At 36.8% G+C, this 22,590-nt stretch overlaps 1 protein-coding gene across 3 annotated transcripts in view; it reads left to right on the top strand.

Moving 5' to 3' along the window:
• The window catches only part of Mcr (macroglobulin complement-related), a 71,804-nt gene that overhangs the window by 30,934 nt on the left and 18,280 nt on the right, over positions 1 to 22,590 (top strand). For all 3 annotated transcript variants that reach the window (XM_067767596.1, XM_067767597.1, XM_067767598.1), the window contains exons 2-4: positions 1,068 to 2,043; positions 10,155 to 10,792; positions 17,976 to 20,263. In XM_067767596.1, coding sequence (XP_067623697.1) covers positions 1,079 to 2,043; positions 10,155 to 10,792; positions 17,976 to 20,263 — 3,891 coding nt within the window. In that variant the 5' untranslated portion in view covers positions 1,068 to 1,078. The remainder of the gene's footprint in view (positions 1 to 1,067; positions 2,044 to 10,154; positions 10,793 to 17,975; positions 20,264 to 22,590) is intronic.

Here is a 22,590-nt window from a genome sequence, read left to right as displayed (position 1 = left end):
CAGAATGATCCCCGACATCCGTAATGTATGTCTTGCATGCTATACATATGTCCCCACATGAAACCAACCATCCTTTCAATTGTAATGTGGAACCTACGCCTCTAACAGCAACTTTTGTTAAAATTGCTAGTATCCTTGCACTCTCGTTAGAGGCGTATTGTTAACACAACTACAACACAAGCAACCTCTGCATAGAGGCAACCCGTTATAGTGCAAAAACTGCACCATATCACGTATTCTATGTTCAATCGGCATCTGCAAGGCAGATGAGTTTTCACTGAGAGCTTTTCATAGCAGAAATATACTCGGAGCGCTTGCCAAACACTGCCGAGGGGCGACCCTGCTTAGAAAAAATTTCTTCTAATTGAAAAACCTTATTTATAAAATTTTGATGTTGCTTTGTCCGGGGTGCGAACCCAGGGCATGCGGTGTGGCAGGCGGAGCACGCTACCATCACACCACGGTGGCCGCCAGTCCGCAAATTACTGAAGACAAATTTACAGATTCTTTTTATAAATTTTTGGATATCTTTTCTTTAAAACTTTTTCGGCCCCAAAAACTACTTCGCAAAATTTTATGTAATCGACCGACTTGTATTTGTAATTGCACTTTTTTAGCCAATCATATATATTATTTCTAATGGCTGTTTTTATGTACGGGTCCCTTTTTCGCTCGTATTTGGTATCCAAATCTATAAATAAAGTTTTGGTTGTAAAGATGGAGATTCGGGCCATTAGCGAGCTTTGGGAAATTTTGATCGTAGCGCTTTTGTTTAGCTATATTTTATTAAAATAATTTGTTAAAAATAAACGATTGTGAGCACATAAAGAAATCTATTTGTACTATGGCACTATTGTGAATATTTGCACTGCATTACCGACAATTGCTACCATACGCCCGATGGCAGCGCAAGCTGTAAGTTTTAATTCATTGATAGAACAGCTGATTTCTGTTGATATTTGATAAGAGACTTTTCTATTGGTTGCACAAGATGCGCACGGGTCCGGCTCGTATTTATAATTTTTGTTTACATGTTCTATAAAAACTTCTTTCTATGTTACTTGCAGATTAACTTAAAATGCGTGCCTACGGGTGGCTGCTGTCCACCATGCTTACGAAGCGATGTCTTTTAACGGTTACATTCTTTGCGATTTTTGGCAATTTGAATTTTATTGCTGCACAACAAGATAATTATTATAATACACAGCAACAACAACAAGATCCGCAGCAACAACAACAACAACAAAACTACAATCAGCAACAACAGCAGCAACAAAACTATAATACAAACAACCCACAAAATCCATTCCAAGGATCACAAAACTACGATGACGTAAATCAACGTTTCAATAATGATCCATACAATCCAAATCTTAATCAAAATGATAATCAAAATATAAATTACACTTCAAATGAACGTGATCGCACAAGATATCGTACTGATAATTATAATGATTTGCCACTTGATGAGCAACGTCCAAATACCAATTATGGTGCTGATGAAGATTTAAATTTCGGTGGACGTGGCAAAACATCGTATAATGTTAAAGAAAAATTTCTTGAATCATTTCATTCACGTGAACCAACTTATTTTATTGTCGCATCACGTATGGTACGTCCCGGTCTTATCTATCAAGTAGCAGTTTCAATATTACAAGCACAATATCCCATAACGGTACATGCAAGTGTATCATGCGATGGTGTGCAAATAAGTGGCGATTCCAAAGATGTTAAAGCGGGCGTACCCGAAACAATGTTAATGCGTGTACCACCTACAAGCGTAATGGGTGAATATAAGCTGCGTGTTGAGGGTTTCTATCAGAATGTTTTTGGTGGTTTGGCTTTCTTGAATGAGACACGCTTAGATTTCTCTCAACGTTCGATGACAATCTTCATACAAACCGATAAACCTTTGTATATGCAAGGTGAAACGATACGTTTTCGTACTATACCAATAACAACCGAATTGAAGGGTTTCGATAATGCTGTCGATGTGTATATGTTGGATCCGAATAGGCATATTGTACGGCGGTGGATTTCACGGTGAGAAACAAATTGCTATTTGAATTTAATTAAACTCAATTTATGGGGTATGACTAAGGAGTAAAACTACTACAGTTAAATTCAAATTCCGTTTTTAAACCAAGCTGAAAGTATGTTTAAAATCTACATCTGAGGATTGAAAACCATTCTAAAAATATGGGAATTTTAATTTCTACTGTCTCAGCGTTTTTTTTTTTTAACGGTTTTATTTAGGTTGACTTGGCAGGGTGGTTGGGCGGCACGAATTTTGTAATTGAAATTTAAGTAACTTCCAGATAAGCTACAAGCTCAAAACTTGCAATATAGTTCAGAACCCGATGACAATGCAATAATAAGAAAAAACTCCGATAGGTGGCGCAAGGAACGAGATATTAAAAAAATCGTATTTGTGGTCCGATTTGGCTCATATTTGGAACACATAATACATACATGAATAGAAAGCGATATATGGAAAAATCGCCGCCAGGTGGCGCAAGGATTGAGATATTAAAAATACTCATATTTGTGGACCGATTTGGCTCATATTTGGAACAAGTATTACATACAGTCCTGTAGAAGTGACATTCAATAAAACCGTTTAACTGACATTTTTTTTAATTATTATTTTTTTTAATTTTAAATGAAAAAAGGTAAGGAAGGCGTAAGTTCAATTTTTTTTTTGGCACAGATGAAGGAAAACGGGGAAGGTGAATCAGGTGAATAGAAAAAGCCTGAATCACCGTAGGACGATGACATGGAAATAGGCATATGTTTATCGAAATTCTCGGAATTAGGAAGCTCCAACAAAATCGCCGATGGACCTATGCACTTTGATGTATTTAAATGACTTAAACTCAAGTATCGTTTCTGTTATATTATTGACAAAAAATATCCACAATTTACTCTATTTGGTCAATGCACAATGTGTTCATTTACAAACTCCATTTTACAACAATAGCAAAATAAGTAGAAACATTTTGACATATAGCAAGAAAGCAATAGATTGTCTTTAAGAAGTTTCAGCCAAATTCGATTATATGTTCATGTCTTTTGAATACTTTATATAATCAAGAGCCCTATGGTTTTATGTAAGTGAGTTATCCGCGAGATTTACCTAAAAAGGAAACCAATCAACTCACAAGAGCCTAACATTTTTTTATCTCACGCGATTAATTAAAAAAAATCAACCCAATTACGAAGTATACAAAATCTGCTATGAAGTACTATTTCTTGTATGTCTAATGTTCGGACACCATGAATATGATTTAAGACTTTCTTCGTTTATAATTAACTACTTGTTTTTTTTTTGGAAATGGTACCGTCGCAATATACCAGTAAATGCTTCTTTCTTTTCAGTTGTTCTTAAACAAACATAATAATTCATATTCAATAATTATAAGCCGGTGTTAAGCTCATGAATTCTTAAATATTAAACTACTTGAATAATTAGAAGGGGCTATTTTTGCTATTGACCAATTTTACGCCTTTTTTGCACCTACTCCTAAATTGATTTAACATATCTGATGGCAATGAAAGTATACAAACAAATAACCTTGGGGAAAAAGTTTTTAGTACTGAATTAAAAAAGGGCATTCTTTTCAAGTTTACATTCATTAAAGATTGGGAATGGTTCATAAATTCAAACTCTATATTGAGTTATATTTTACCATTCAATAACACACACACTTTAGCTTTGAGTTAAAGTATTTTAAGCCATTCAGGAATGGAGATTTATAATATGCAACCAAAAAATCACAAATTTTTAAAAGAATGCTGAGAGAATGCACACTCAATTGATTCAATCTTTTTACAGCTGTGACAAGTACACGCTGGGTATGAAAACTAATTGATTTCAAAACAAGTAAGGAAGTCTAAGTTCGGGTGAAACCGAACATTACATACCCAGCTGTACACTTGAAATGCTGTTGTTCTTTGTTTTGTGTGCTTAATAGCGTTACAAGGCTGCGCAATAATACATATACATATGGTTCTATTTTGAACTAGTTTTTCTTCGAGTTATGGCTCCCGAAACATAAAAAATTGCTTAGTCATAAAAGGGGCGGTGCCACGCCCATTTTTTTAAATTTGAAGTTTTTTCTATTTATTGTTATAAATCAATTTGGGAAATGAAATACCATTTATATAAAACTCTTTTTTGCAAGGATATAGCTTATTATTTTCGTCCACGCACCTTTTAAAAATCTTTTATATAAAAGTGGGCGTGGTCCTTAACCAAGCTCTCTGCCGAACTTTGTTACGATAGGTTTAACGATTTTTGATTTATGATTAATAATATTTGTAAAATTTATTTTATTACAAGTGGGCAGTGCCACCCCAATTTTGAAACATTTTTTTCAAAATTTTATTAAGAGTCTCAATATCAGTCCGCATGTCAAATTTCAACATTCTAGGTGTATTATTAACTAAATAATCAGGTTTTTTGTGTTTTCCAAAATGTTATACATATATATAAAAAGTGGGCGTTGTTATCATCCGATTTCGCTCATTTTCAATACCAATCTATTCTGGGTCCAGATAAGCGCATGTACCTAATTTGGTGAAGATATCTCAATATTTACTCAAGTTATCGTGCTAACGGACGAACGGACGAACATGGCTCAATCGATTTTTTTTTCGATACTGATGATTTTCATATATGGACTAGCAGACCCGGCAGGCGTTGTTCTGCCCTAAATTTGGTATATCTGCATACATTTTAATAAGCTTTTTCCTTCTAAATCCGCACTCGCCCCTCTACACTTTTTCCTAATCTTTGTATTCACTCCTCCCTCCGTATTTTTCGCTTCATCTATCTCCATCTTCGTCTCATTCTGTTTCTGTTTCTCAGTCTCCTCTCTTTTCTCTTCTCTCAAGTTTTTCTCATTCTTCTTCATATCTTATTGCCAGCCCCAGAGGGTGGTATGTATTTTGTTCCAGTCCCACTCCGAGTCTCAGTCTCAGTCCCAGTCCTAATCCCAGTCCCAGTCCGTCTCTGGTCTACTTCCCGGAAAAAAGTATCGTAAATACTAATATAGGCAAATTTATATACCAAATTTCAGGCAAATCGAATAGGACGTATGTAAATAGGTATGTGGGTATTATTAATTCATGACTTTATTTCGGATTCGCATGCATATTTATCAGTTTTGCCAGGTTGATGCGACTAAATCGAATATCACAATGAAAATTACTTAAAAGCTCTCAGCAACAGCTTTCATTTGATATCCAAAATACACACACATTCTAGGGGTATCCGGGTCCATGTTTTGGCCTATATCTCGAGACCCTAGTCACCAGTATGTATGAAAACTACCCTGTAGTAAAGCACTCATCAACAGTTTTCCTTTGATATCCATATTGTATAAACATTGTCTCGGGGTATCCGTGTCCACGTTTTGGCTTTTATCTCGATACCCAAGACACCCAGCGGTATAAAAAATTATCTGTAGTAAAGCACACATCATCAATTTGATACCCATAATGTAAAAACGCATCCTAGTGTTACCCTGATCCACGTTTTGACCTATATCTCGAGACCCTTGTCACCAATAGGTATGAAAACTACCCTGTATTAAAGCACTCATCAACAGCTTTCATTTGATATTCATATTGTATAAACACATTCTAGGGGTGCCCGGGTCCACGTTTTGGCCTATATCTCGAGACCCTAATCACCAATAGGTATGAAAACTACCCCGTACTAAAGCACTCATCAACAGCTTTCATTTGATATCCATATTGTATAAACACATTCTAGGTGTACCCGGGTCCACGTTTTGGCCTATATCTCGAGACCCTACTCACCAATAGGTATGAAAACTACCCTGTACTAAAGCACTCATCAGCAGCTTTCATTTGATATCCATATTGTATAAACACATTCTAGGGGTGCCCGGGTCCACGTTTTGGCCTATATCTCGAGACCCTACTCACCAATAGGTATGAAAACTACCCTGTATTAAAGCACTCATCAACAGCTTTCATTTGATAGCCATATTACCTTTCGTATTTATTTGCCGATCAAAATATTCATTTAATTTTCCTTACGGAAACCTGGTTCAGATCCAACGTTAATGATGATTCGTATTCTATAAATAAATATGTACTGCTGAGGAATGACAGAAAAGATAACATTCGTGGTGGTGGTGTTGCAATTTACTGCAAAGATGTTTTAAATCCAAAAGTGGTTTATCGTTCAGAGCATGCAAACGAGGTTGAATGTATTTTTATTGAAATAGGCGATGCCAGTACAAAGTGTTTTGTGGCATGTGTTTATAACCCCAATAGGTCTAACGATTTAACACACCTTTTTCACAAAATAACAGAGTTTTCTTTAAATTATGACCACGTCATTATTTGTGGAGATTTTAACGTAGATCTGCTTAACTGTGATTCCCGTAGTAAAAGTATTATTAATAATTTTCAGGCGTGTGACTTAAAAATTATAAATAAATTTGCAACCCGTTTTGCTCCTAATAGTAAGCCTAGTTTGCTAGATTTAATGTGTGTTAACAATATAAATTATATCAATTATACTGACCAGCTTCCGATGGATGGTATCTCTGACCATGAAATGCTCTTCTTGTGCTATGATTTGAAATTTAATACAGCAGAGCCCGAATCTTTCATAACCTACAGAAATTACAAAGCTGTTAATATGGCACTTCTTAATGAAGAAGCCTCTCGTCTTGATTGGAGTGGCTGCTTGTCCATTTCAAATTTGGACGAGAAGGTAAAATATTTTAATAACCTGGTTTGGTACCTTTTCGATAGATTTGTTCCGCTAAAATCTTTTAAAATCCAGGGCCATAAAAACCCTGGTTCACATCGGAGGTTTTGAAACACATAAAAAAACGGGAGAGGGCTTACAGGGAATGGAAGAGATATCGCGATGATAAGCACTGGGAAGATTACCGCCTTCTGAGAAATCAAGCTACCCTTTTCATTCGGAATGCTAAAGTAGCATACCTGAATATTAAATTTAATACAAATTTGCCAACGAGAATGCTCTGGAAAAATCTTCGATCTTTCGGAGTCTGTAAAAAGCATAACATTGAATGCAGCCACGACCCAAATGTTATGAACTCTTTATTTCTTGTGTGGTAATACAAACAATATTGAAAAAAATAATGATGTGAATAAGAATGATATCGATGACAGAATCGCTGTAACCTGTGTAGACAGAAGACTGGATATAAGTGCCTTTGATTTTTCAGTGGTCACCGAAAGCGATGTGCTGGATGCTATTTTTGCTATAAAGTCTAATGCCGTGGGAATTGACGGTATTAGCATACGATTTATAAAACTGATTCTACCTTACGCCACCGCTTCGCTAACACATATCTTTAATTTCTCAATTATGTCCAGTAGGTTTCCTAGTCAATGGAAAATTGCAAATATTATTCCGGTTCCTAAAACGAGGTCTCCGTGTTCTTACAAAGAATTTGGACCAATAAGTCTGTTACCTGCCTTATCTAAGGTGTTTGAGAAGCTATTAGCAATGCAAATAACTCACCATATATATAATAATAATTTGCTATCCGAAGCCCAGTCGGGATTTAGAAGGGGGCATAGTTGTGCAACATCTATGCTTAAGATTCTTGAAGATATACGTCCGGCCTTTAACAATAATGAACTTACCGTGCTCGTGCTTTTGGATTTCTCAAGAGCTTTTGACCTGGTTGATTTTGAAGTACTAATTCACAAACTTGAAACTAGTTTTAACTTCAGCCCATATGCCATAAAGTTAGTGCAAAGCTACCTCTGTAACCGGTTTCAACAAGTAAAATGTGCTGATAAAGTCTCAAATTTAAATTCCATAAAATCTGGTGTTCCGAAAGGATCTATCCTAGGTCCAATACTCTTTACGCTTTTTATTAATGACATAGTCGCCTGTTGTCGCAATGCCTCCATTCATCTTTATGCCGATGATACTCAAATATACATGTCTCGTCCAATTGGTCTTTCCGAAGACCCATTTTTCAGGCTGAATGAAGATTTAGCACGCATAGGAGAGTGGGCTCAATTTAATACACTTTCTCTTAATGCAACTAAATCAAAGGCAATAGCAATATCGAACACCTCGTATGACTTAAACAACCTTCCTGAAATTATGCTTAATGGAGACAAAATATTCTTTCACGATGTGGTTACCAATTTAGGATTTAAAATCAACTCCACTCTGACTTGTGTTGATCATATGAACCTTGTCATTGGTAAAATTTATAGGTCTCTACGAAGTTTATACGTAACTGCCTATTTGTTGCCGCGAGACACCAAGATGAAGCTGGTGAAATCTCTTATTGTACCTCATATTTCCTACAGCGAATTTATATACGGTAACCTTGACTCGATATCGCTAAACAAATTACAATTGGCCTTAAACAATGCGGCCCGGTTCATTTTTTCTAAAAGGAAGTATGATCATATATCTTCATTTTCTACACAAATCCTCGGATGCGATGTATATAATTTTTTAAAAATGAGAAATCTTTGCTTCTTGCATAAGCTATTGTATTCCCAAAGTCCACCTTACTTATTTAAAAAACTAAAGTTGTGTCAGTCTACTCGAACTATGAATCTTTTGGTTCCGAACTTTAGGTACTCATCATCATCCAGAATGTTCTTTGTCAGTTCAATCCGTCTATGGAACTCACTTCCGTCTAAGATAAAAGCTATACGAAAAGCAGGATGTTTCAAACAAGCAGTAATAACTTTCCTCAGCTCTTAACTTATCCTAAACGATAGTTCGATCTCTGATTCTTAATCTGTGTGCCGAAAATGTTTTTGTGTTAAAATGTATAATGCTATTTTTAAGATATTGATGTTATTAGTATTATTATGGTTTTCTTTGTATTATTTCTTTGGAATTATATTTACATATATGTGTCATATTTCCTTTGTAATCTTTAAGACTGATTGATGTACTACCTAAAAGACTTTAGTCTTACTTGTACAATTGTTTATACAAATAAATAAATAAATAAATAAATAAAATATTGTATAAACACATTCTAGGGGTGCCCGGGCCATGTTTTGGCCTATATCTCGAGACCCTAGTCATCCAGGGGTATGAAAAATACCCAGTGTCAAAGTACTCATAAACAGCTTCCATTTGATACCCATATTGTACAAACACTTCCTGGAGTTACCCGGGTCCATGTTTTGGCCTATATCTCGAGACCCTAGTCACCCGGTATCAAAGTACTCCTTATAAAAACCTTTCCCGAGGAAAAATACATATATATACCATTTTTCATAATAATCGGTCCAGTAGTTTTTGAGTTAATCGATGACATACATACAAACATTCATTTTTATATATATATGTGGCTAAACCGATTTGGGATTTCAAAATCAACTAACCATCATCTCTCCTTCCTGTATCTTTCCTAAAAATTTCATGGCAATCTTTCTATCCGTTCTCGAGTTATGGAGTGACAATCAAAATATACACTTCTTTTTATATATATAGATTTCTATATCTATCTCGATTCCTTTATACCTGTACAACCACCCGTTATCCAATCAAAGACCCTGTGTACAAGTACAGCTGGGTATAAAAATTAAACGGTTCCAATAAAAGCTAACGGTTCCAAAAAACAACCGATTAAAAAAAAAAAAACAATAAATTTTAAAAGAACTAACCTGCCCTAAAAAAGCCGGTTCCAAAGAAAAGTGGGTTAAAGGTATTATCCGGTTCCGAAACATTACCTTGTTCCATAAAAATTAACGCTGCAAAAAAAATCGTCTTTAAAAAATAACAAGTTCCAAAAAAAACTATGGATTCCAAAAAAATTGTTCAGTTCCCAAAAATGAATCGGTTCCAAAAATGTAGCCGCTTAAAAAAATTTACCGGTTGCAAAAGTTTACCAGTTCCCAAAAAGTAATCGGATCATAAAAAAATTAATCGGATCCATAGAAATTATACGATTTCAGAAAGTAACTGGTTCAAAAATGTAATTGATTCAAAAAAATAACCAGTCTTTCACTACAAAAAAAGACAAAATAGGCATAGGAGTTCTAAATTTTTGGCGATTTTACCGAGTTAAAATCATGCCGCTTTCACATAATGAGCCAAAAATTAAAGCCCAATGCCATTAAATGTTTTTTTTTTCGTTATTGTTTTACAGCCAATCAAATCTTGGTTCCGTCTCATTGGAATATAAACTTTCGGATCAACCCACTTTTGGTGAGTGGACCATACGCGTCATTGCCCAGGGTCAAGTAGAGGAAGGGCATTTCAGTGTAGAAGAGTATTATCAGACACGCTTCGAGGTTAATGTAACCATGCCTGCATTCTTTTTCACCACCGATCCATTCATATATGGCCGCATTATGGCAAATTTTACCAGCGGTCATCCAGTACGCGGCAATTTAACATTGAAAGCAACAATTAGACCGATTGGTTATTTCAGTAATCAAGTGTTAAATGAAAAATTTCGTTTGGGGCGTTCACCTACTGAAGATGCTGCTCGTTATCTACAACAACAACAACAAATGTATTATAATAAATATAGTCCTGGGCCGTTACCAGAGGATGTAAATCGTAATCAGGATATACTTTATCGTAATCAATATGTGGTGGAGAGGCATTATGAGTTTGAAGAGGAATGGCCATTTTGGGTGCGTAAGCCAGATGTGCAGGAGACATATGATTCGTGGACGGGTAGCTATCGTAAAACGTTACCATTCCTGCGTTACTTCAACGGTACATTCCATTTTAAATGGCCTATACGTGAATTGGAGGTTTTGGTGCCCAATTTAGCGGGTGAGTGAAAATGCAAATGAATGTATTATACACAGACAGCTGGCGACCCCAATTTCCTCATGGAACTAGGATGGTGGGCGTTATGGCCTAGTAGCTTTAATGTGGTCATCTTTAATGTGATCGTCGTTTCCGCGAGGGTCTCAAAATGATCCAGAAAACAATCCCGATTTAGTCTCAAAATGAATCCTAAAACTATTCCGAAACTATTCCGCAATAGCCTCAAGTTATACTGAAATTGTTCCGAAATAGTTCCAAAATGACTTCAAACATAATCTCGAAAAGTTCGGTAAATAGTCGCAATCATCCTTAAAACAGTTCCGAAGTGGTCATGTAGTAGTCCCGAATCTTTAAAGCAATACCGAAATGGTTCCGAAAGGGTCCATAACACACTCACAAATCATATCAAAATGGTCACAAAAGTTTCGAAAAGGATCCGAAAACAATTCATAAATTAATTTATTAAAAAAGATCCAAAAAACCTTAAAATAGTCCCGCAATAGTGCCAAAATGACCCGAAAAACAATGCCGAAATGTTCGGAAGATAGTTCCAAAATTATCCCGAGATATAGAACTTTTCACAAAGTAGGGATTTCGCCTTTTAAAAAAAAATATAGCCATTGGATCCTTACAGACTGTTGGCTAGGTTGAACTGGCCGGTCAATAAAGACCTCACATAGACTGAATATGTCCTTAGTGTTTATGAAGATTTGGGCCATATCGTTTCATTCGTATTGAAACCACTAACATTCAAGCGACAAATATGAAGCTATCAAATTACACTACTCAATACTACTTCATATAGGTACGGCAAAAATTTGTATTTTTCATTTTTTCGTTTTAAACTGTTGAATTATGCATTATACTAATTCCCATAAAAATTTCTGGCCTTCACCTCCCTTAAGTATCTTCAGTAGTTTGGCCACTATGCCAAAAAACGATATTTTTTAAAAAATTGCAGATTTAACCACTTTAAAATCGGAAAAATTCTATTGACGAAAAAAAGTTAGCCCTCCTATGTTGTAGGTAATTTAATTACGAAAATTTTAAGCATACCAGTACAACAATCAGACGTACTGTTGAGACTATAGCCCCGTTAACTTGCAAGCGTCTATCCTACAATTTTTTATAGAGAAAATTTTTATTCAAACTACGTTTTTATTTTTTTATAACGTTTTATTATAGACATATGTTTGCACGTTAAACTGTATTCAATTGAGTAATATGAGTATAAATCAGCAATTCAGTAAAAAACAACAACGACAACAACATTAAATACATACATATCTACATCTAAAAAAAGTCAAATTGAGCGATTTTACCGTGGTGGTCAATAGTGAGGGACGTGGGTACTTTTAACTACCCGTTTATAATATTCTGGGTTTGTCTCCCGTATTATTGTCCAGCAATAATCTCCCATCATTTCTTCATTCCAAAAACCTTGGTAACGCTTTTCAAAAATCATGAGGTCTTGGTGAAACCTTTCACCCTGTTCATCACTTTCAGCACCTAGGTTTGCGGGAAAATTATCCAAATGTAAATGCAAAAAATGCATTTTGAGGGACATGTTGCATTTCATAGCACTGTAGTTTTTCAACAAGGCTTTGACCATCTCTCTATACTTGGGATCTTTTTTTGGTGTTGCCAAGAAATCCACTAACGACTTGCTTAAAGCTGTCCCAAGCCGCTGCTTCTACTGATGATAAATGATACGCAAAATTTTCGCCTTTCAACAACTTCTTAGTACTGGAAGGATGGCGCGTCCTTATTTAAAGCCTTTACAAAATTTTTCATTAATCCTAATTTGATGTGAAGTGCTGGCTAAATAACTCATTCGGGATTTACTAAAGGCGGGTTTGCGATACTGAAAGCACCTGGTTCGTACTCAGCTCTTGGTGGCCAGTTTTCCTGAATATAATGGGTTTCTCTAGCACGGCTGTCCCAAAGACATAGAAAACAGCAATATTTAGTGAAACCTCCTTGAAGTCCGAGAATTATAGCTACAACCTGGGATGTAATTCATATGCTATTTATTTATTGTACCATCGAAACTGCTTACCTTTAAGTCCGCACAAATTTTCTAATTAAATTGTTTATATTGAATGAGCTCATGTAAATTGGATATGCTTAAATAAGTTTTTTTAGTATTCTCAGAATGTGCCACTGGTATTGACGGTAACGAATTTCCTTTATGGAGTAATGCTACACTCTATTACTCATATTCTATTGAAGCTTTAGGGAGAACATTAAAGTTAAAAATCTTGGTAAAAAAATCTTACACATGATTCGACTTAATATTCTTAATTTCACACACGCTAATAAAATTGAAATGCAATATCAAGGCACCGTGGCAAATTCTAGCAAAAAATATTTAAATGCATATTTTATGAACTGAATAATTGCAATTTCTCACAGATTACAATTAGAAAGATTTCTCACCATAGCAAAAAAATATCTCACCATGGTAATTTGCTACCGTTGAACACTAGAGGCATATGTTGAATTTGAAAATGACATCTAACCATTTAACTACTTACCAACAGATGGTGCTTAGGGAAGTAAGTTGACATTTAATTAAACTAACTGATAGTTGTCATTCGTGAAATTTACAAGTTTTTGGAATGTAAAAAAATTGTGAGACTTTCATAGTGCATAACTAAAAAAATGTTTGAAATTAATAATTCGGCGCATGAAGATACTCTACCTAAATAACTTAGTTCTCGATTTCACTAATTGTCATAACAATCCCTTGTACTGTAGGCTGGAATTACCCGGCCCAGGTACTAAAAATTATAGTAAATTATAGATCCGGCGTTAATGTTCGGCCCTTTCGATTCATGCAGCGCCAAATCAATGACATCTAGCGCTTACAATAATAATATAACTGCTGAAAGTTCATATATTCCAAATTCCTTTGCACCGCCTACTGAATGTTTTGGAGTTGGTACCGCTTCCCTGGACGGTAGCCAGAAACATCTAATAATCTACTACCAAAATGTCTCCGGTATGCGCACTAAAACCAACCCATTCTTCAATATTAGTTCTCATGCCGACTACGATATTTTTGTTCTAACCGAGACCTGGCTCAATCCTGAATTTCTGGATGGCGAGTTCTTCGACTCGAATTTGTACAACGTTTATCGTAAGGATCGTGATTATTCAAAAACTGGTCTCTCCAGGGGTGGAGGGGTTTTAATTGCTATTCGCCGTCATCTCCAATCATCGCTTGTTGAGTTATCCGAGGTGGATTCACTTTTGGATCAACTTTGTGTCTCAGTTCGTGGCTGTTCCGAAATGTTCATTTGCGTTTCATACATCCCACCTTCTAGTATGGAATCTCTCTACACATCACATGTTGACAACGTTATAGATCTTGTTCGTAATCATGATGGTAGTAACTTTTGTATACTTGGTGACTTCAATCTACCTAATATTGAGTGGTCCTATGCTAACGATAGCTACACTTTAGTCCCTAAAAATGTAAACAGTACTGCTGAGATGTACCTATTTCCCAGAAAAACACCCTCACAAATCAGTTATCGAGAAGGGTTGGTGTCGAAATTATGTATGTACAAAATTCTAAAAACAAAATACTGCTTTTTAAAATTCTGCTTTTTTAAATTCTGCTTTTTTAAAATTCTACTTTCTAAAATTCTGCTTTCAAAATTCTGTATTAAAATATAATGTTAACAATGTTAAAGAGGTCATGTAATTATTTTGAAAAAGTGCGCCATGCACAGTAATTCTGCGTAGAACACCTTTCTGCATAGGCGGCCTTCGGCCGCGCTTATAAAAAATAGCCCTGGGCTACGCCATGCCAAGTCCGGGTGTGTGGTATAACCGTGGCTACCGCCACGGTGATGTCCTTCTGCGTAGTATACCCTTCTGCGTAGGCGGCCTTCGGCCGCACTTTAAAAAAATAACCCTTAGCCGATCCAACACTGGCTACGCCATGCCATGATTCCGGAATTTTGACTTCCAGAATTAAACATGCAGAATTTTGAAAAAGCAGAATTTTTTTGCAATTTACAGAATTTTATAATACAGAATAATGACACTGTACTCTTAGTGAATGTCTTGACCCGTTGTCTTGCGCATGTTTGCATCACATCCCGCTAACCCTGGACATGGAATTTTATACCTTTTGTGGTATCCGTCCATATGACGATACCCATAGTTTTTCATTTAGACGCAGAAACTTTGATATGATTTTTCTGGAAGTTTCGTCCATTGACTGGGAGTCACTTTTTCTGGAAAAGGATCTTTCTAGTTGTTTCAACATTTTTAAAACTGTTATTAACCAAATCTGTATTGAGAATATACCTCGAAAAAAACTGCGTTGTTACAAGATTCCGTGGTACACCAGAAAGCTGAAGCGGCTAAAGAATTTGAGAAATAGATTTTTCAAAAAATTCAAACTCACTAAGTCCTTGATCTATAGATCTAAATTCCTTCATTATTCTAAAAACTTTAAAGTATTGGGCAAAAGACACCACAGGAATTTTGTTCGTAACTTTGAACTTGGTATTAAAGATAATCCTAATACGTTTTGGAATTACGTAAAATCCAAAAAGCTATGCTCTAGTATTCCGGCATAAGTTTTCTATAATACTGAACATGCCTCTTCACCTGCTAAAGCGGCTAATCTTTTTGCACATTTTTTCCGCTCCAACTTTGTTGCGCAAACGCAAGTCCGGCCGGAGATCCCCGTTTGGGCTGACTCTTCTATCAACTTTGGCGCTTTGACTTTATCCCTTAAAAATGTTGTGGAGGGAATCCAAAACATAAAATCATCCACTTTTACCGATATTGATGGCCTATCGTCTTATCTTTTTAAAAATTGTTTGGCATTGGCGATCCCACTCCTTATTTTTAAAAAATCTCTCGAGTGTGGTGAAATTATCGATGTATGGAAGATAACTTTCATTAGCCCAGTTTTCAAGAGCGGTAATAAAAATAACGTCGCCAATTATAGACCCATAGCAAAGTTGTCGACAATTTCTAAACTTTTTGAGTATATTGTGAAACAGAAAATGTATTTTGCGGTAAAACATTTAATCAGTAACAATCAGCATGGTTTCATGTCCGGTAGATCCACTGTGACAAATTTAGCAATTTTTTCTGACTATTGCCTATCCGCGTTTAATAATCGTTTACAAGTTGGTACTGTATACACTGATTTCTCAAAAGCGTTTGATAAAGTTAGTCACTCAATCCTAATTTCTAAATTGCTTTCTTTGGGTTTCCACTCAACATTTCTTTCTTGGATAAGGTCATATCTTCAACAGCGTAATTGTGTTGTTGTAATTAACAATACTCACTCTAACTCTTTTATTGCCACCTCCGGCGTGCCGCAAGGTAGTATTTTGGGGCCACTGCTTTTTGTAATCTTTATAAATGATATTTCGGCCTGCTTTCAGCACTCTTAACTTTCTTTTGTGCGCTGATGATTTAAAGGTTTTTGGAACCATTTCGAATGCCACTGACGCGAAAAGGATCCAATATGATCTCGACAATGTCGCTGTGTGGTGTAATACCAATAATCTGCCGCTAAATGTTGGTAAATGCTTTCATGTTACCTTCTCCAAAGTTCGCGATAATCTCCCCACCTCTTATTTTATTGGAGGCACCCGCCTCTCAACCCTTAATGAGATAAAAGACTTAGGGGTGGTATTCGACTCGAAATTTTCTTTCACTACTCACTTAAATGCTACCATTGCTAGGGCATATTCAGTGCTCGCCTTTATTCGGCGCTTTAGCTCTGCTTTTAGAGATCCCTACACTTTAAAATTATTGTTCACTGCGCTTGTTCGCTCTAAGCTTGAATATGCTTGCTTTATTTGGAGCCCATACCACGAGTGCCATATTAAGAGGCTGGAACGAGTACAAAAAACTTTTGTTCGTTTCGCATTGCGATTGTTCAATTTCTCTGATCCGATTCCCTCGTATGAAGACAGGTGTGCACTTATTAGCCTACAATCTCTTCAATGTAGAAGAACCATTATCTCTCTTACTTTTGTCTATGACATTATTCGCGGAGCAGTTGATGGACCTTGCCTCCTGTTGTTGTTGTTGAAGCGATAAGGTTGCTCCCCGAAGGCTTTGGGGAGTGTTGTGATTGTCCTTTGCCGGATACAGATCCGGTACGCTCCGGTAGCACAGCACCATTAAGGTGCTAGCCCGACCATCTCGGGAACGATTTATATGGCCACATTAAACCCTCAGGTCATCCCTCCCTCCCCACCCCAAGTTCCATGCTTTGGGGTCGCCAGAGCCTCGTCTGTTAGTGAAACAGGATTCGCCGCGGATAGGTGAGGTTGAAAATTGGGTTTGGAGAAGCTGTATATTGCGCTGGCAACCTGAAGGGTTGCGCTACACAGCCCCTTGAATCTGGTATTTTAGTCACCTCTTACGACAGGCATACCTACCGCGGGTATATTCTGATACCCTAACCCGCTGAGGGACACCATGCCTCCTCGCGAGTATCCGTTTTTGTATCCCGAGCAGGCGGCTTCGTAACAGAGTTACTTTTTATACGGACAATGCCAGGACCCTCTATGCCTCTAATGCACCTTTGTTTAGAGCCATGACCGAGTTTAATCTATTCTCAAATTCTTTAATCATCGATTTTTCTTTGCCAAAGCACACTTTTAAATCAATACTCAGTGATATTTGTTCTGTGTAATCTGTAATTTTATTATAATACAACTAGTTTGTAATTATCTTAGTTTATCATTAGCTAAACTAAAATCTGTTATATAGTCTGTAAGGCCTGAAACACCATAGACTGTTAATAAACAAATAAATAAATAAATAATTTCTACTTACTGTACCTAGCTCAATTGTAATTCTAATCCGATTCACCCATTTAGAGCTGTTAAATTAAAAATATGGATTTTAATCATGAATGTTGTTGTTGCAGCGATTACGAGACTTCCCGAAGGTTTTGGGGAATATTGTCGATGTTGATGGTCCTTAGCCGGATATAGATCCCGTACGTTCCGGTAACAAGTACCATTAAGGTACAAGCTTGACCATCTCGGGAACGATTAAATGTTACCACATTGAACATTTTAGGCCGTACCTGCCCCACCCCCTAGTTCCATGGATTTTGTGGTCGCCTGAGCCTTGGTTGCTAAATGTTAAGGTTTTGTTTATAATCAAAAGTTTACCCTTCCATCCACAGGCATGGAGGTTCTCATCACAGCTACAGTTGGCGAAAAATTCTACGATGAAATAATTTCCGGTTATGCCATTGCACGCGTCTACAATTCCAGCATACGTGTAGCCTTCCTTGGTGAATCACCGCAGGTTTTCAAGCCAGCCATGCCTTTCACTGCCTATTTGGCTGTCGAATATCATGATGGCTCACCAATTGAACGGCGTCTCTTACAGCAGGGCACAATGGAAGTTACTGGCTTTGTGGAAAGCAAAAGTGGTGGACGACGTGAATGGCCTGCCACGCGTCTTCAAATGGCCGCTTCCAATCCAGGAATTTGGGCAGTTAAAGTGGACTTACGTAACGATTTACAAATAGATGATCGACCACAATCGCGTGATTTCCTAAACGGTGTAGAACGTATGCGACTACAGGCGAGCTTCATAGATCCACGTGGAGAGCGTGCACAAACTGAATTGCTTATGGTGTCACATTACTCACCACGTAATCAACATATTAAAGTCACCACAAGTACAGAAGCGCCAGTAGTAGGAGAATATATAATCTTCCATATACGTACCAATTTCTATCTGGAAGAATTTAATTATTTGATTATGTCCAAAGGTGTAATATTGGCAAATGATCGTGAAACAATAACAGAGGGCATACGCACGATTGCGGTGGTGCTGAGTGCTGAAATGGCGCCTGTAGCGACAATTGTCGTTTGGAAGATTACACATGCGGGACAAATAGTTGCCGATTCACTAACATTCCCCGTCAATGGCATATCACGTAACAATTTCACGGTTTATATAAATAATCGTAAAGCACGTACTGGCGAAAAGGTGGAAGTGGCTATATACGGTGAACCTGGCTCATACGTAGGACTCTCTGGCATCGATAGTGCATTCTATACAATGCAAGCGGGTAACGAGTTGACATATGCAAAAATAATAACAAAAATGTCTACATTCGATGAACAAACAAATGGTACATACAAACATGTTTGGCACACACATGAAGGCACACCCGACGAACTTGTTTACTTCCCAGCCTCCTCGTTTGGCATCGATGCAAATCGTACCTTCGAGTATAGCGGTCTAATTATATTTACAGATGGTAATGTGCCACGACGTTACGATACTTGTAATCGTACACTCGGTTATGGTGAATGCTTATCGGGGCGTTGCTATCCGTTGAATAAGCAATGCGACGGACTATTCGATTGCGATGATGGCACAGATGAAATAGGTTGTCGCTTACGCAATGATACGGAACTTTTAGATTATCGTAAATATCGTTTTAATCGCATATTGCGTCACTATGAGAATGTATGGTTGTGGAAAGATGTAAATATAGGACCACATGGACGTTATATATTTAATATCGAGGTACCCGATCGCCCAGCTTATTGGATGGTAAGCGCTTTTAGTGTGAGCCCATCGAAAGGGTTTGGCATGTTGCATAAACCAATTGAATATGTGGGTGTGCAGCCATTCTTTATAAATGTTGAAATGCCTACACATTGTCGACAAGGCGAACAGGTAGGTATACGTGTCACGGTCTTCAATTACATGACCACACCTATTGAAGCAACGGTAGTATTGCATGGCAGCAAGGATTATAAATTTGTGCATGTTGAAGAGAATGGCATTGTACGTTCATATAATCCACGCACATCTTTTGGTGAACATCAATTCTTTACTTATTTGGATGCACAGGGCACTACAGTGGTGTATGTGCCGGTTGTGCCACAAAAGTTGGGTGATGTTGATGTTACATTGCATGTTGCTACACTGTTGGGTACAGATACCATCACGCGTCGCTTGCATGTTGAATCAGACGGTTTGCCACAATATCGTCATCAGTCTATACTTTTGGATTTATCAAATCGCGCTTATGTTCTCGAATATATGCATGTCAATATTACACAAACTCCTGAGATTCCTTATCAAGTTGATCGTTACTTTGTTTATGGCTCAAATCGTGCACGCATATCTGTTGTTGGTGATGTTGTGGGCCCAATTTTCCCTACAATGCCTGTAAATGCCACTTCGCTGTTATATTTGCCTATGGAATCTGCGGAACAAAATGCTTTCTCATTTGCTGCTAATCTCTACACCATCATGTATATGCGTTTGATAAATCAACGTAATAAAACAACGGAGAAACATGCCTTCTATCACATGAATATTGCATACCAACGTCAGTTAAGTTTTATGCGTCCAGATGGCTCTTTTTCGCTTTTCCGTTCGGATTGGAATAATTCAGCGTCATCGGTGTGGTTAACTGCGTATTGCGTGCGTGTGTTCCAGGTGAGTAATAAGGTCGATGTGAAGTAATTTTTAGAGAGGTTTAACTTAGTAAGTAAGGAAGGCTAAGTTCGGGTGTAACCGAACATTACATACTCAGCTGAGAGCTTTGGAGACAAAATAAGGGGAAATCACCATGTAGGAAAATGGACCTAGGGTAACCCTGGAATGTGTTTGTATGACGTGGTTATCAAATGGAAGTTATTAAAGAGTATTTTAAAACGGAATGGGCCATAGTTCTATAGGTGGACAACTTTTCGAGATATCGCCATAAAGGTGGACCAGGGGAATGTGTTTGTATGATATCGGTATCAAATTAAAGGTATTAATGAGGGTTTTAAAAGGGAGTGGCCCTTAGTTGTATATGTGAAGGCGTTTTCGAGATAGCGACCAAAATGTGGACCAGGGTGACCCAAAACATCATCTGTCGGGTACCGATAATTTACTTATATATGTAATACCACGGACAGTATTCCTGCCATGATTCCAAGGGCTTTTGATTTCGCCCTCCAGAACTTTTTTATTTTCTTCTAGTTAATATGGTAGGTGTCACACCCATTTTATAAAGTTTTTTCCAAAGTTTTATTTTGCGTCAAAAAACCAATCCAATCACCATGTTTTATCCCTTTTTTGGTATTTGGTATAGAAGTATGAATTTTTTTTAATTTTTCGAAATTTTCGATATCGAACATTTCTTTTAGTTTTGTATTTTGTGGCACCATATCATTACTGGAGTTGAATGTTGACATAATTTACTTATATACTGTAAAGATATTGAATTTTTTGGTAAACCTTTTTTAAGTGGGCGTGTTCGTCCTCCGATTTTGCAAATTTTTATTTAGCACATATATATGCCCCTATTACGGTATACAACTCAACTTAGTTGGGTTGTAATTAAAACAACTCAACTTTCAGACAACTCAACTCCTGTTTGGTATTACGAATGACAACTTATTTCAGTTGAAGTTGAATTGGTGCTACCAGCCTAAGAAAGTGATGATTTGACAGATAAATGAACAGCTGATCAATTTGTGGCGAAAATTTAAGCATTTGCAAAAGTGATTTTGTTATTACAAGATATTATATGATATGAAATCTATTTTATAATGGCGAAAATGTTGGTGATTAACATGTCGCGAATACGGAAAACATTCGCGTGATCATTCCAATCCCTTGGAACTACCAATCACCAAGTAAGAAAATGTTTAAGTGACAAATGATGAGCTTCAAATGAAGTTATTTTGCAGATTTGAAAGGAAACATTTTACTCATTACTAAACAAATTAAGGACGTAGCTGAATGCGTTTATAACCATTTCAACTATCGTAGGAGTGCGGGTTCGACTCCCACTCCCGGGAGAAAAGGCTTTGAAGAGATTTACAAGGTATAATCGAAACAGCTGTAGCCTTGTCCGTCCTGATGTCACGTTGTTTAAATTTTTCCCAAATTATTAAAAAAATTAAGGACCATTTCCGCAAACGCGTTCGAGGGAAGGCTTTACCCCTTTTTTAAAATTATGCGCCACACTTAAGTTACGTTCCATTGAGACTTGAGCGAGATACGGATAGAAATTTAACATGCAAATGCAACAACAACGTTGTGATTCTGATATTTATCTGGTTCAATTTCTGATCCGTATAGCAGTTCTGTTCGTTTTGTTTTCTGTAGTAGATTTTTTGACAGCTAACCACTTTTGAGTTGGTAGCACTCATGGCTCAACTATATGGTTGGTTCATCTCTACAGCAACAACATACATTTGTTCACATTGCCAAAATCAGAGTGTTGCTGTTAGACGAATGGAATGGAATGAAAACATAAAACTTAGCAGCATTTGTATGTAGTAAGAAAATGTTGTAAATTCGTTGGTTTCATTTTAAGTTTGCCATCTCCTTCTGACAATCCCTACTACAGTGAAATGAAAAAAATAAAATAATAAGTGTGTGTCCCCTTTATCGGATGAAAGTATTCATCATGCCGCTCTTGAAATTAAGATACTTTTTTACGAATTTTTACCGTTATCTCATACGGATACAGTAGCTTTTAGTTTCACCTCGTGTGATTATCTAAGTTTAAACAATTCTCTTCTAGAATTCAACTGGGCGGAGCTACTCTCTGGCCATGACGTTAACAAGTGTTTCTCTAAGTTCAAACTAATAATGAATGAATTTTGTCTCAATAATATATCTTTAAAGAGGAAGCGATGTTACAAATCACCATGGGGTAACATGCGCCTGAAACGATTAAAAAATCTCAAAAACAAGTTTCTTAAGAAATATAAGGCATTTCGTATCTCAGCATATTTTGTTAAATACCGCCATTTTCAGAAGAA

Source organism: Eurosta solidaginis, chromosome 2, assembly GCF_040869045.1.
Source record: "Eurosta solidaginis isolate ZX-2024a chromosome 2, ASM4086904v1, whole genome shotgun sequence".
Classification (NCBI taxonomy): Eukaryota; Metazoa; Arthropoda; class Insecta; order Diptera; family Tephritidae; genus Eurosta; species Eurosta solidaginis.
This window is presented reverse-complemented; position numbering and strand designations above follow the sequence as displayed.